Source organism: Dasypus novemcinctus, chromosome 6 (assembly GCF_030445035.2).
Source record: "Dasypus novemcinctus isolate mDasNov1 chromosome 6, mDasNov1.1.hap2, whole genome shotgun sequence".
In the NCBI taxonomy this organism is placed as follows: Eukaryota; Metazoa; Chordata; class Mammalia; order Cingulata; family Dasypodidae; genus Dasypus; species Dasypus novemcinctus.
In genome coordinates, this window is record NC_080678.1 from 6,239,409 (window position 1) to 6,251,463 (window position 12,055).

At 48.6% G+C, this 12,055-nt stretch overlaps 1 protein-coding gene across 1 annotated transcript in view; it reads left to right on the forward strand.

The window, feature by feature from the left end:
* Nucleotides 1–12,055, forward strand: part of TCERG1L (transcription elongation regulator 1 like) — a 222,094-nt gene that overhangs the window by 138,542 nt on the left and 71,497 nt on the right. Inside the window, exon 6 of the mRNA XM_058298125.1 lies at nt 5,625–5,713. Coding sequence (XP_058154108.1) covers nt 5,625–5,713 — 89 coding nt within the window. The remainder of the gene's footprint in view (nt 1–5,624; nt 5,714–12,055) is intronic.

Consider the following 12,055-nt stretch of genomic DNA (forward strand, 5'->3'; position numbering starts at 1 on the left):
CAAGAAGATCCTGAGCACACCAGGTTTATTTCTAGAACGTTCTAAGGTTGGGTCCTCCTTTTGGGATATTTGCCAAATGGTGCTTTTAAAACTGGACTTTGAAATGCATTCAAACTTACAGGACCGTTTCAATACCCCATAGAAGGAAATCCCACACCTCTATCCCTCCCTCCCCCTGATTTAGCATTTAGCATTGGTCCACATTTGCCCAATCATTCTATCTTCATATCCGACTAATATCCATCTATGAGTTAATATCTATCTATTGATCATCATCTATTTATCAGTCTATATTCTGAAAACTTGAGTGTAGGTTATATACAGCATACTTCTTGAAACAGCGATATTGCCATACATTTCCTAAGAGCAAGGATATTCACTTTTGCCACCCCCTTCCTTGCACTTTCCAAGTTCAAGAAATTCAACATTGATATAAAACGTGCAGTCTATATTTCCATTTTCTCATGTTTCAGTAATGTCCCTTTGAGCTCATTCTCTCTTACTAGATCCCAGTTAGTGTCATGGATGGCAGGTAATTGTCATTGCCTCTTTAGTTGCTCTTTCTTCTTCTTTTTTAATTGTGGGAAGATACATGAAAAATAAACTTTCCCAACTCAGCCACTCCCAAACATGCCATCCAATAGGATTAATCATATTCAAAATTCTGCAGTATCCTCACACCTTCCACTACTACAACTTTCCCCTCTCCCCAAACAGAAATTCTATACCCATTATGCATTAACCCCTGTTCCTGACTCCACCCCCATACTATAATTTCTGCCTCTAGGAGCTGGCATATTCACCAGTATATTCTTTGGAGTTAACATGGGGCTTAAATCTAACATCCTAAACCTTCAACAATCTTGCTTGCTTTGATTCCAACTGAACATTGATAATATGTACAAATTATGTGCCTCCACCCCTCCAGCCCCCCATCTCATGTCGTGCTCCTCACAAATTGCGTGTCCATTTGTTGTTAATCCAAAACCACTGTGCTATCAGTACAATTCATGCATTTGCCTTTTGGATCCTGTAGGCAGTAATAAGGGGAGATACAAATAAAAAATACAACAACATTGGCATTTATTAATGTTTTTTTCCTGAAGTAACTACCCTCACTGAAGATCTTTAGTTCTTCATGCAGTTTCATCTATTGCCTATTGTCCTTCCTTTCCCTTCAACATGCAGAACTCTCTGTAGCATCTCAGCTTTTGTTTATCTCTCCCTGATTTTTGAAAGCCAGTTATTCTGGCTATAGCGTTCCTGATTGGCAATTGTGTTTGCTTTCAGAACTTTAAATATGTCTATCTCACTGCCGTCTTGCCTCCATAGTTTCCAATGAGAAATCAACACTTAATGTTATTGAGGCTCCTATATGTTGCTTCTCTCTTGTGACTTTTAGAATACTCTATCTTTGGCATTCAAAAATGTGATTATAATATGGTGCAGTGTGGGTCTAGCTGTGTGTATATCCAGTTCAGAGTTCATTGAGTGTCTTGGATGTATATACTCATGTTTTTTGTTAAATTTGGGATGTTTTCAGCCATACTTTCTTTGAATATTTTCTCCACCCCTTTCTCTCTTGTGCTTCTGGGACTCCACATTGTGTGTACAGGTTTCTCATTTTTCTTCATTCTTTCTTCTTTCTGCTCTTCAGATTGAATGATTTTAATTGTCTTATCTTCAAGTTCTCTGATTCTTTCTTCTGCCAGCTCTATTCTGCTGTTGAGCCCCTCTAGGGAAGTATTAGTTTCTGTTACTGTAGTATTTGGCTCTGTTTGGCTCCTTTTCATAATTTCAATCTTTTTATTGTTATTTTCTTTGTGTTCATCTATTGTTTTCCTAATTTTCTTTACTCTTTGTCCATATTTGGGACGATGTTTTTTAACTCTTTCTGGTTTGTCCCTGGCCTTCTCCTCCTCATTGATGGTATCTAATTCTTTAATCTTCTCCTTTGCCTGGGCCATCACTTCCTGTTGCTTTGTATGTTTTCTGTCATTCTAACCTGGATATTTTGATGTTTTAGTGTATTATTGATGGAATTTATACTCTGAGGCATATGTTCCTTAAACTTGTATCCAGCTAGTGTTATGTCAGAGCTTTCATTGACATCCAGAAGCTAGGACAAAATAAACAAATAAAAAGAATAAGACTAAGAAGGAAAAAAAGACAGCACCGTTCCCAGCTTTTGTAGATTGACCAGTAAGAGTGTGTTCCTTCAGAACTTATCCATACAGTGAGTTTTGGGGATAGCTCTAGGTCGAAGCACAGGGCCTTCCTGATCCTTTCTGCATATACCACTTGGCTTGGGCATGTGTTCCTAGGAATTCCCCTGAGTACACAGTTTCCAATGCCCCCCTCTTTCCTGGGAAGCAGTGTTTTGACAACACCAGTTACTGTACTGTATGTCCTCCATCCAGCAATCCTTTGCCACAGGTAACATGATCTGACTACTCCCTCACATCATTCTGTGGGAGAGCTCTGTGAGCCACCTTCTAAATGCTGAACAAATTCTGGGATGACGAATCCATCAGGCCTCCTTTAGACAGATTGGACCATATGCACACATTCCCTATATGTTCACAAGGGTCACTTTGTCCCCACTGGCACAGGGACCAGGGGCTGACTCCCTGCTGAGCCAGGGTAGAGTGGGGCAGGGACAAACCTACTGAATTTAAGAAAGCTTTCTCTTGATTTGGTGCTCACTCTTTTACTGCAATTCTTTAACTGTTTTCTGGAACTTTGAGAAAGATGTTTCTGCCATTTTTTGTGGGGTTGTTCAAAGCTTCTGGGGAGACAGAGCCCTGGAACATCTCTGTCTGCCATCTCGATCAGGTTAAGGCCACCGAACGGCTTTTTAGATTGCCCATCGCAGTACATTTGATGCATTTAATGGGTTTGCCAGCACAGCCCCTCCTCCAATTAATCCCCCTTTTATTGCTACATTTAAACTCACACATCATACTTTATTTGCTCTGATCTATCCAATGCACTGGAGCCTCTGGTCCTTCTCAGTGTATTTTCTTGGATCCTCTCTTGCTTCACCTCTGCCAGGTACTTCTCTGCCTCATGGTCCTGGTAACTCTCCTGTTCTCACTGGTCTCAGTGCCCACTCCCCATGAGCATTTTCATGATTGCCACTTGGGTCACCCCTTCTGCCAGCTCATCAAGGCTGATTTTCAATGTCAGGAATTGATCACAACTTATAGTGAAAATTAAACTTTTGCTCCCTGGCATATGATTTTTCTATGAGAGATGAACACCAATGCCAAAATTATGTATTAATTAAGCAGATAGCCTTTCTAGTGCTTTAAATAAATACCTTCGTTATCACTGGTTTCTGAGAGTCTAATTCACTTTTATTACTTTAGCATGGAAGCTGAGTTTTATTCCATGATTACCCATTTTTATCACCACCAGGAAGTCATAACCAGTATGAGTCTCGTGAAGAAGACCTCGGTAATTAGCGGTAGAGAATCTCAGCATCGCCAAATTTAAATTTTAGTCCCCATCACAGATGACATCCAACCATAGTTACTTGAATAATTAACTGAGGTAATGTACTGCGCAGAGACCCCTCCTTGAGTTATCATTGTTCAATTAACTTCATAATGAACCCCCTCCTCCTAGCCCTTCTAATTGGATAAGCAGTATAAACTCTGGTCTTAATATTTTTCCTAAAGACAACTGTTTCTAAGCACTCCCTGCTATGTTATTTATCCTGGCCTTACTTTCTCAGAAGGAACAAGACATTTTCTCCTAACAGAAAAGCCTAAAAACAGTGTCCTTAAACAAACAAATGTAAGGCTAATTATACAAATTAACTGTCATTTCCTAAACAATCATCACAAACGTCCATCAACACAAGCAGAGGGCCACGAAGTGACCTTTGTTTCTGGATGCTGCCTGAATGGCGTATCAGCAGGTGCTTTCATCCCAGGACCCAGGACGCCCTGCCAGGCTAGCGGCCACACAGCAGTGACTGGCTGGACATTTTCCTCTTAGGACTTCTCTGCCCTTCTCTTTCAGCCTGGCTCCTCCAGCCCAGGACATTTCATGACAACATGGACCCTTCTCGGTCCTCATTTCACTGGGCATGTGGAAGAGTCAGCTTCTCTTGAGTTGCCAGTGGTTACCTGAGCGCCACACCTGAGGGGTTCACTTGTTTGCAATGTATTTTATCCTTAGATTCTTTTCAATTTCTGTTCAAATCTTACGATGTAGTGCTTCCATAATCCAGAGCTTTCCTTTCTAACTACTCTGTTGGAAAGGTGACTGAGACAATGAAAACAGGCCTTGGCCCTGGGGAGCTTGGTGGAGTGGCTCTGTTGGGTGTTTCCTGCAATCCTTGCCTGCGTGGCAATTTTTACATTGGGTGTTGCACCCCCAGGACTTGGGAGCAAAGGCTCTATTTGATTTTGATTGGTCAATCAAATGACTTGTCATTTTCTCACCTATGTGCATAGAAAGTACTAACTTTAATGACAGAAATAGAGACCCTAAAATTTTAGGATAATATTGTTTAAAAAAAATGAATTGAGTGGTTTCATTGCACCTGACCTTCTCTGCTAAGAACCTCATTTGTTGCCTGGGTGCAATCTTGTGATCTCATCTGATTTCCTGGAAGAGTGCAAGCACAATCTTTACCATATTATTCTAAGTTTGAGGTTAAAACCATGGAAACAATTTAGAGGGGGAAAAAAAGAAAACCTTCCTCACCATTAGAATTCACTGTACTCAATGTGAATTCATTTATTTTTCGTAATGACATTAAAATGTTGGCATGTTTTTCAGTTCCTCCTTATCATTATGAGGCTTCACTCATAGTCATTTGACTGTTTGCCTGTTGTTTGAAAATAATAATGACTTTCATAATCTGTGCTTTGCATCTTAATTCTACTCTTATGTTGGAGTTATAATTGTCGACATCTTCTAATACCAAAACACTTGTTTCTCTTGTTTTAGGGAACAAATCTTTATTTTCTTCTGGGCAATGGAAGGTTCAAACATTTTTTTTTTTTTAATGGGGAAACAAAGACAGAGCAAGGGTTTTCCAACCTAACTGTAGAACACTCACCTGCACAAGGTAAAACCTTCTCCCTATGCCCAGCTTCAAAAAAAGATGACCTGGAGAGCTGGAGTGGGGGGCCTGAGGTTTTGAAGAATATGTACTCACCCCTCTCTCCTGCCTCAGCAGACAGGGTGGTGCCAGCTGAGCTGTCCCAGGACCCCACTCAATATCAAAGTTCCTGCAATGAAGGCAGTCTTTCAGAGGGAGGCTGGACTGGCCTCTTTCCCGAGGTGACTCCAGTGGGATTTGCTGGGACATGGAAGTGCTCGAAGGCATCCCGTGTCTGCCACATTTTCCCTCCACTTCTGGATAAGCAGGCAGATTGGAGGACTTAGGTGCCTCTCTGTGAGCTGCCTGCAGTCTGCCGGGCTATTGACTCCACTTTCCAGCGTGATAGCCCGCCCTGCTTTGCTGTGTGAGGAGTGAGGAATCTTCATCCGGGGGCTGCTGTTGGCAGCTCTGCCAGCAGGAGCCTTTTGTCATTCTCCACGAGGTCGCTGACAATTCCAAAAAGAGAGTTTAAAAGGCACTCTCCTTCTCTTTCCTTTTAAAGGAGCCTCCGTCTATCTTAATGGGAGGAGAGGACAGCTCGGCAAAAGGGAGCAGACCTGTGGCCTCCGCCCCGGTGCCCGGGTCCCCCTGGTAAGCTCCCCGGAGACCCGCGGGCAATGAGAACCAACACTGCCTCGCGCCGGCCTCGGCTTGTCCTTGCCAAAGAGAAATCGCATGCTCCTTGGGTAATGCTGTGTTTTAAAAAAATAATTTATAGTTCAGTGCAGGCATAGTTCTTCGGTGTTGTCACATTCTGCAAAAAGAAAAATAACTGTTAAGCGATAAGTTATCATTTTCCAGTATGTATGTGAATAGGTGTTTAAAATAATAATGCTGCTGATATATATGAGGGAAACTCACTGTCTAGGAAAATGCGGCATGCCTGACGTGTTAAGGGGTTATTTTCCATCGACTCCGAGGGAAGCGGGAGATGAGGGAATGTTCACTAAGGGCTTGTCCGGGCGGCTCCAGCTGGCCCGTGCGGATCCCAGAACTTAGAGAATGCCACACTCGGAATATCCACGAGGGAGCCACGGCCTTTGGTTTCTAAAGATGCCTTTTCATAATGGAGTAATTTGGAAGCAGAGTAAAAAGGTTATTCTAGTAAGAATTAGTTTTAAAATCTGAAGATTAGAATGCAGCTTCCAGGCGGGAGGAGCAGCTAATTAGGTGAATGGAAGTAACGACCTTTGCCTGCGCGTCGTGAGCTGTCCGGTACGAGGCGGCCATGGGTGACAGTGGGGCGTACCGCCCTGGTGCGTTCCTGGCGTGCCCCGGGAACGCCTCGGGAGGGCATTTTGGGGTATCCGTGGCAGCGCTCTGATCAGCAGCCTCTTCCAGGGAGCCGTGCTCTTAGCTGAGAGGGCGTGGTAGGCGGGGCCTCCTCACTCCTGGGGGGTGTCAGTGCCAGCAGGCCCCTGTGGCCACCCCCGACTCCAGGTGTGGTGACTCCGTGCCCAGAACGCCCGTGCGTAAGGCCTCCTTCCACCGTCGGGGCGGGTTTTGCCGTCGCGGAACCTTCCACGTGTGTTTTCGAGGCAGGTGATCCGTAGCTTAGTGGGGGATCAGGACCTGCCTGGTAACTGCGGGTGGCTCCGTCACGTCGCCCACGGTGCTGCACATGGGGGACAGCGACGAGGTGGGACCCTGGCCTGGCCTCGAGGCACTCCTCCTTGGGCACCCCTCACCTCCCTCAAGGGTGTCGTGGTCCGGGGTGGACCGCAGGCCGGGCTCCGGGCTGCCACACACGTCCCTCAGCTGGTTCCCTCCCTTCCTCTCAAGCGGACCCTTCCTACAGACCCCACAGCAGCGCAGGACGCGCCGGCCCTGGCCGAGGGGTGGCCGGGAGGGAGCGCCGTCCCCGTGTCCCTGTGTCCCCGTGTCCCCCCATCCCCGCGTCCCCGCCTGGGCCCGAATGGGCGGAAGGCACCAGTGCTGGCCCAGGGAGCTTCCAGGTGATGGAAAGGATGAGGGTGGGAGGAGGGCTGGGTGGGGGGCTTGGGGGGTCCTGGGCCTGGGGGGAGGCGGGCAAGCAGAGGAGGAGTCAGGGGCCCCTGGACGGGCACGCTTCCGGCTGCACACCTGAGGGACACCCGGGCAGAGGAGGCTGTCGTCTAGCCACCTGTCCCCGCACACGAGTGAGCTGGCGAGGGGCGCCCAGCGGCGCGGGTTCTCGGGTGATGGGAGAAAAACAAGGCCCTCGAGTGTGCCGGGAGCTCCGGTTTCCATGGAGATGCACTTCGGAATCAGCATCCGGCCTCCTGGGCTCACCTGTGCATGGTTTCCCGGGGACGCCTCCCACGGGCACTGCATTCTGGGGTCTGCCACGCTCGTCGAACCTCAGTTCCCCTCGAGGGAGGGTCTCTTGGTTGGCTGGGCAGCCCCTCGGCTCTGGGTACAGGTGCTGGGGGACCCTGCTGTACCCCTGGACAGAGGGCGCCCGGCATCTCCTGTCTCTGAGTCCCCGAAGGAGAAGGGGCTTGGCGTGCGCCGTGGTGACAGCCTCACTGCTCTCGGCGCCGCACGTGTGGCAACCTCAGTAACATCCCGCTTCACCGACGCCACCAGCTGCTCCGGGGATGGGACTTTTCCACTCAGTCAGCACAAATGGTCACCGCGATCCCCCGTCCTGGGGGTTGTTCACCATCAGCTTTATGAAGAGGCAGCCAGGTGGGGGGACGGGGCGGAGCAGGGGGGCCTGGGGAGGCCAGCAGCCCTGGCTGCGTCATCCGGCTTCCTGCGCCACGGCCCATCTCCCCTGGCCACAGCTTGGCCAGCAGAGCATGTCCCGGGGCCAGTGGCCACCATTAATGTTCTACTACCAAGGAGGTCAGAGGGCAGAAGTGCTCTCAGCTGGACCTTGGGCTGCCCTGGAGAGCCAAGATTGGGAGTGGTGGATGTCAGAGAGGCGCCTGACTGGGTGCTGACTGCCCCACTCGAGGGCGTGAGCTGGCCTCACGCTGGTCAGCACCCGGTAGGCTCCCTGTTCCCGGGGCACCCAGAGCGCCCTCTGCCCCCTCCTGGGAAGCTCGTTCTCCTCTCCAATGCCCAGAACTCGGCAGTGGTTTCCTTGTCAGTCCAGCGTCAGGAACCCCTCAAGCCTTTGAAGTGGGTCCCCCCTTGGGAAGACAAGGGCGAGGGCGCTGATCCAAGCTTTTGGCGCTTCTGCTGTAACTTTTATACTGCAGTTCCCCTAAGGAAACCTGCCTTCCGGATGACTCGGGAGGCTGAGCGAGCCAAGCAGACACAAAAGGATTTGTCCTGTGTCGTCACGGAACTGTGGCCAAGGACAGTTTGCATTGCAAAAATAAGGGCTAGAGTGTTTTGGAGTCTATACAAAATGTCCAATGTGAAAATCAAGCAGTTCTGACTGCTGATTGGCTTTTCTAGTGCTGTTACGTTTCTGAAGTTACTGAAGCTGAGAACCTGGATGAGGGGATGGGAGAGCAGTCCTCAGGCGCTGAACCTCCTATTGGTGAATAGCCGCCTCTTCATGTGAAAATCCACCCGCGTTTTTCGGCCTCATTTGCCCCTTGGCAGACCCTGGGAAGTGACGGTGCCGTAGAGTTTGATGCAGACGTGGCGAGGGCACCCGGGCCCGTGGCTGCCTGCGCTGGCAGGAGCGCGCTCCAAGCCAGGGAGCTAATGAGCGCCCGGGAACGCCCACGGCAAGCGCGGAGTTTTCACTTATTCGTGACCGCGTGTGGTCCTCTCTGCCCTTCTCATTGCTAAGAGAGACGGATAGCCTCCTTCCCGGTATTAATGTTAATCTCAACTCTCAGAAATGGGAAGTCAACGTCAGGACAGGGAACGAAAATGAGGAAAGCGCCAGGGTTTCTCTGCGGGCTTGCCACGCTTGCAGGGGACCCCCTGAAGCCGAGCCAGGGTCCCGCGGCAGCCCTGTGGCCAAGTCTTTATTCAGAAACCCACCAGGTCGATACCGCCGGGCTCTTTCAGGAGGGGCATCACCGGAGGCATGGTAGCTGAAGAAGAAGGAAGAAAATAGAGTTCTTATCAACTTTCAAAAGGGTTAGATCCTGAGAGCCTCTCCAGGAGAAGGTTGAGCTTGTATCATAACAACAGCTACAGTGTGCTTTGAATTGTTTTTCATTTGGGCCCACATTTTAGTGTGTTAGAATAGCATTCTTTCAGTCCCCTGAGGAGTTTCTATTTCTTCTTTTATAATATGGTTTTGACCCAAATGGCATTCTGTTAAAGGGAGGTAATTAAAATGGTTTTCTTGGAATTGATCATGTAGGGAAGCTTCACAGGGCGAACATTAAACAAAATGTAAAACCTATGAGCTTTTTGCCTACCGTATAATAAATAACAAAGCCAAGGTTTAATTACAATTTTAAAGTTATTTAAAGTGAAGGTACAAGCACTAATTAGTTGTGTTCATGCTTTTTAAAAGCAACACGGAACATTGGTTATAGAATTACATCATTGTCTAAAAAATCTAGATTGATGTGGTGCAGTTAGTTTTGTATAGTGATCTACTAAAAGCACAGCCCAAAGTTCTTTTTAAAATGACGTAGAAAGAGTTGAAAGTGTGCTTCCTGGAAGGTGAGGCAATGCGACCAGTGAGGGGCTGACCCCTTCAGAAGGTTCCAATTCCCGGCAAGGCCAATTCATAATTTTCACGTGAGATGCAAAGGCGGTTAGAATGCAAGAGGCGTGTGCCGCATCCTCAAAACTGGTGACTCCTCCTGAGGTTGGCAGAGCGGACGGAGCTCAAGCACCGTGGCCAGCCCACATCTGTGCCCAGGAAAAGTGGGAGGGTGGAGGGACACTACAGAGAAGAGGGGTGAGCTTGAGTGGACGCCCTGGCCAGTGAAGCCTTGGTGGCTACCCTGCAGAGAACTGAGTCGTCCTGCAAAATCCCACTTTGCTCCTTGTTCTTCTGCATTTGATGTGAGGGTTTTATTCTGACTGTGTTTGATATCTGGGTGTGTGTTAGCTGTTCTTAATAAGTCTTTTTATTATTAAATAACTGTTAATTTATTGGGTATGGTATTTTTAAAGTAGGTTCTCTGGATTGTTCTGAAGACTAGTGATAAGCATGTTTGGCTTTAAAAAAACTGACATCAAAATATTCTGGAATGTAGTTGGTAGACCTTTTCAAGAAAGAAAGAGAAAGTTTCCTAAGGCTTAACACATACACATGCCAGTCAATGAGAGAAAGGTAATTAGAAATCCCGTTACTAAGAGGGCCACTGGGTGTGGGCATGGCAGCGAATGTCTCACCATCAGAATCTTGTCTCTAATGAAACTGGAGACAGGACTGTGTCACTCTTTTTTTGAATATGCACCCCTGAAGAGAAAGCAAATGTCATTTTGTCCCCTTTGGATAAATGAGTCTTTTATTAAGTGAAAAAAAAAAATACAAGGGACAGGCTAGGTGTTGCGTGTTGGAGAGGGGGCTCGCATTAAATTAAATGCCAAATTGAGGCAGGAAGGGAGTGGGGGAGCTGCACCAGGAGGCCGCCGTTGGGGTCCACAGCTAGAGGCCTCCAGAGCAGCAGCTCCTCGAATGGAAATACGCCACTGCCACCTCTGCTCTTGGCCTCGCACTAATCCTGAGATGACCAGGCTTCAGGGACTTCCAGGAGCCGCTGCCGGCCCCTGCCTGGACCGGGCAGGTGTCAGCTTCCCTCCATCTTTAACCGGGCAGGGAACTCAGAGGTGGGGATTTTGCTGCAATGAGAAACAAGGCCTTTTGGCTTCAAGGACAGCTGGGCCCCCAAAGGTAGGGAGAGCAAAGGAGAAACGGGTACATCACCGAAAGGCAGATTCTTCTGGAAGCCCTTGGCAATGGTCACGGGGGGGTTCCTGGAAAGCCTTTTGTTCTTTGAAGACAGTATGGGGGTTCTGATAGTGAGGACAAGCCTTCCACTCTGCAAGGCTGATGGCAGTGGGCCAGCGCCCCAGGGCTGCTCCTGCATCACTGACGGGGGTTTGGGGGCTTCTCATTATTTCTATGTGGGAAAATGAGTTTAAGTGCAAGAACTAATTTTTTCTTAATGTGCATATCACAATGAAGTTAGAAATGATGATCTAAACGTGAACACATGTTTAGCTGAATCTTTGTTCTCAGCTGAGAGTTTTGCCCATGCCTCTGAGATCTTCTCCTAGAAGCCATGGCTTTGCCCATGGCTCTTCGGTGCTGTACTAGGCACGCTTGTCCTGCATGTTTTCCACATCCAGAGGAAGGAGCAGGAAAGCTGTTTCTCCGGCAGGAAAGCTGTTTCTCCGGCAGGAAAGCGAGGAGAACAGACGAGGCAGAGCTGCTGCTTTCTGTGGGCTGCACTTCGGGAGCCCTGGTAGCCCGAAATTGATGTGTGCAGCATCTGCACCCCCAGCACCTCGGGGATCTTCTCTAGAGTACTAGAGAACCTGACTGGCCTTTGCAAAAGAGAAGGTGAGATGCCCCAGGCCCAAAGCTGCTCCCAGGCCCAAAGCTGCTCCCTAGACACAAAGCTGCTCCCCAGGGCAGACGCTGCTCCCAGGCGCAAAGCCGCTCTGACACAGAAGTGATCACGTATACCCGTGGTTGGACTTAGAGCGTCAGTACTAACTGTGCATCTTCTCTCAACGCGGGAGCTGGTGCAGCTGTGGTCAGGTGGGTGGACTGGAGAGGCGCCTTTGGGGAGAAGGTGGGGGAGCTCTCTGCTCCCTCCACCTTGAACCTGGGTGTCAGCAGCGGCTCCCCCTGCCCACCCAGGGGATGAGCTGGGGCGCTGCATTCCTGCCGGGAGACAAAGTTGAGAGAGGCGGGGTGCAGGGGAAGAGAAGCAGGGTGTCTTCCGCCACTTGCAGTTTCTAGCCGTAGGGTTTCGGCATTTGAAGGATGACAGCGGGAATCCTTTTGTACAACAAGGCAACAAGCCCCATTTTTCATTTTATAAATTCCAGATCTTCGTGCGTCAGGCT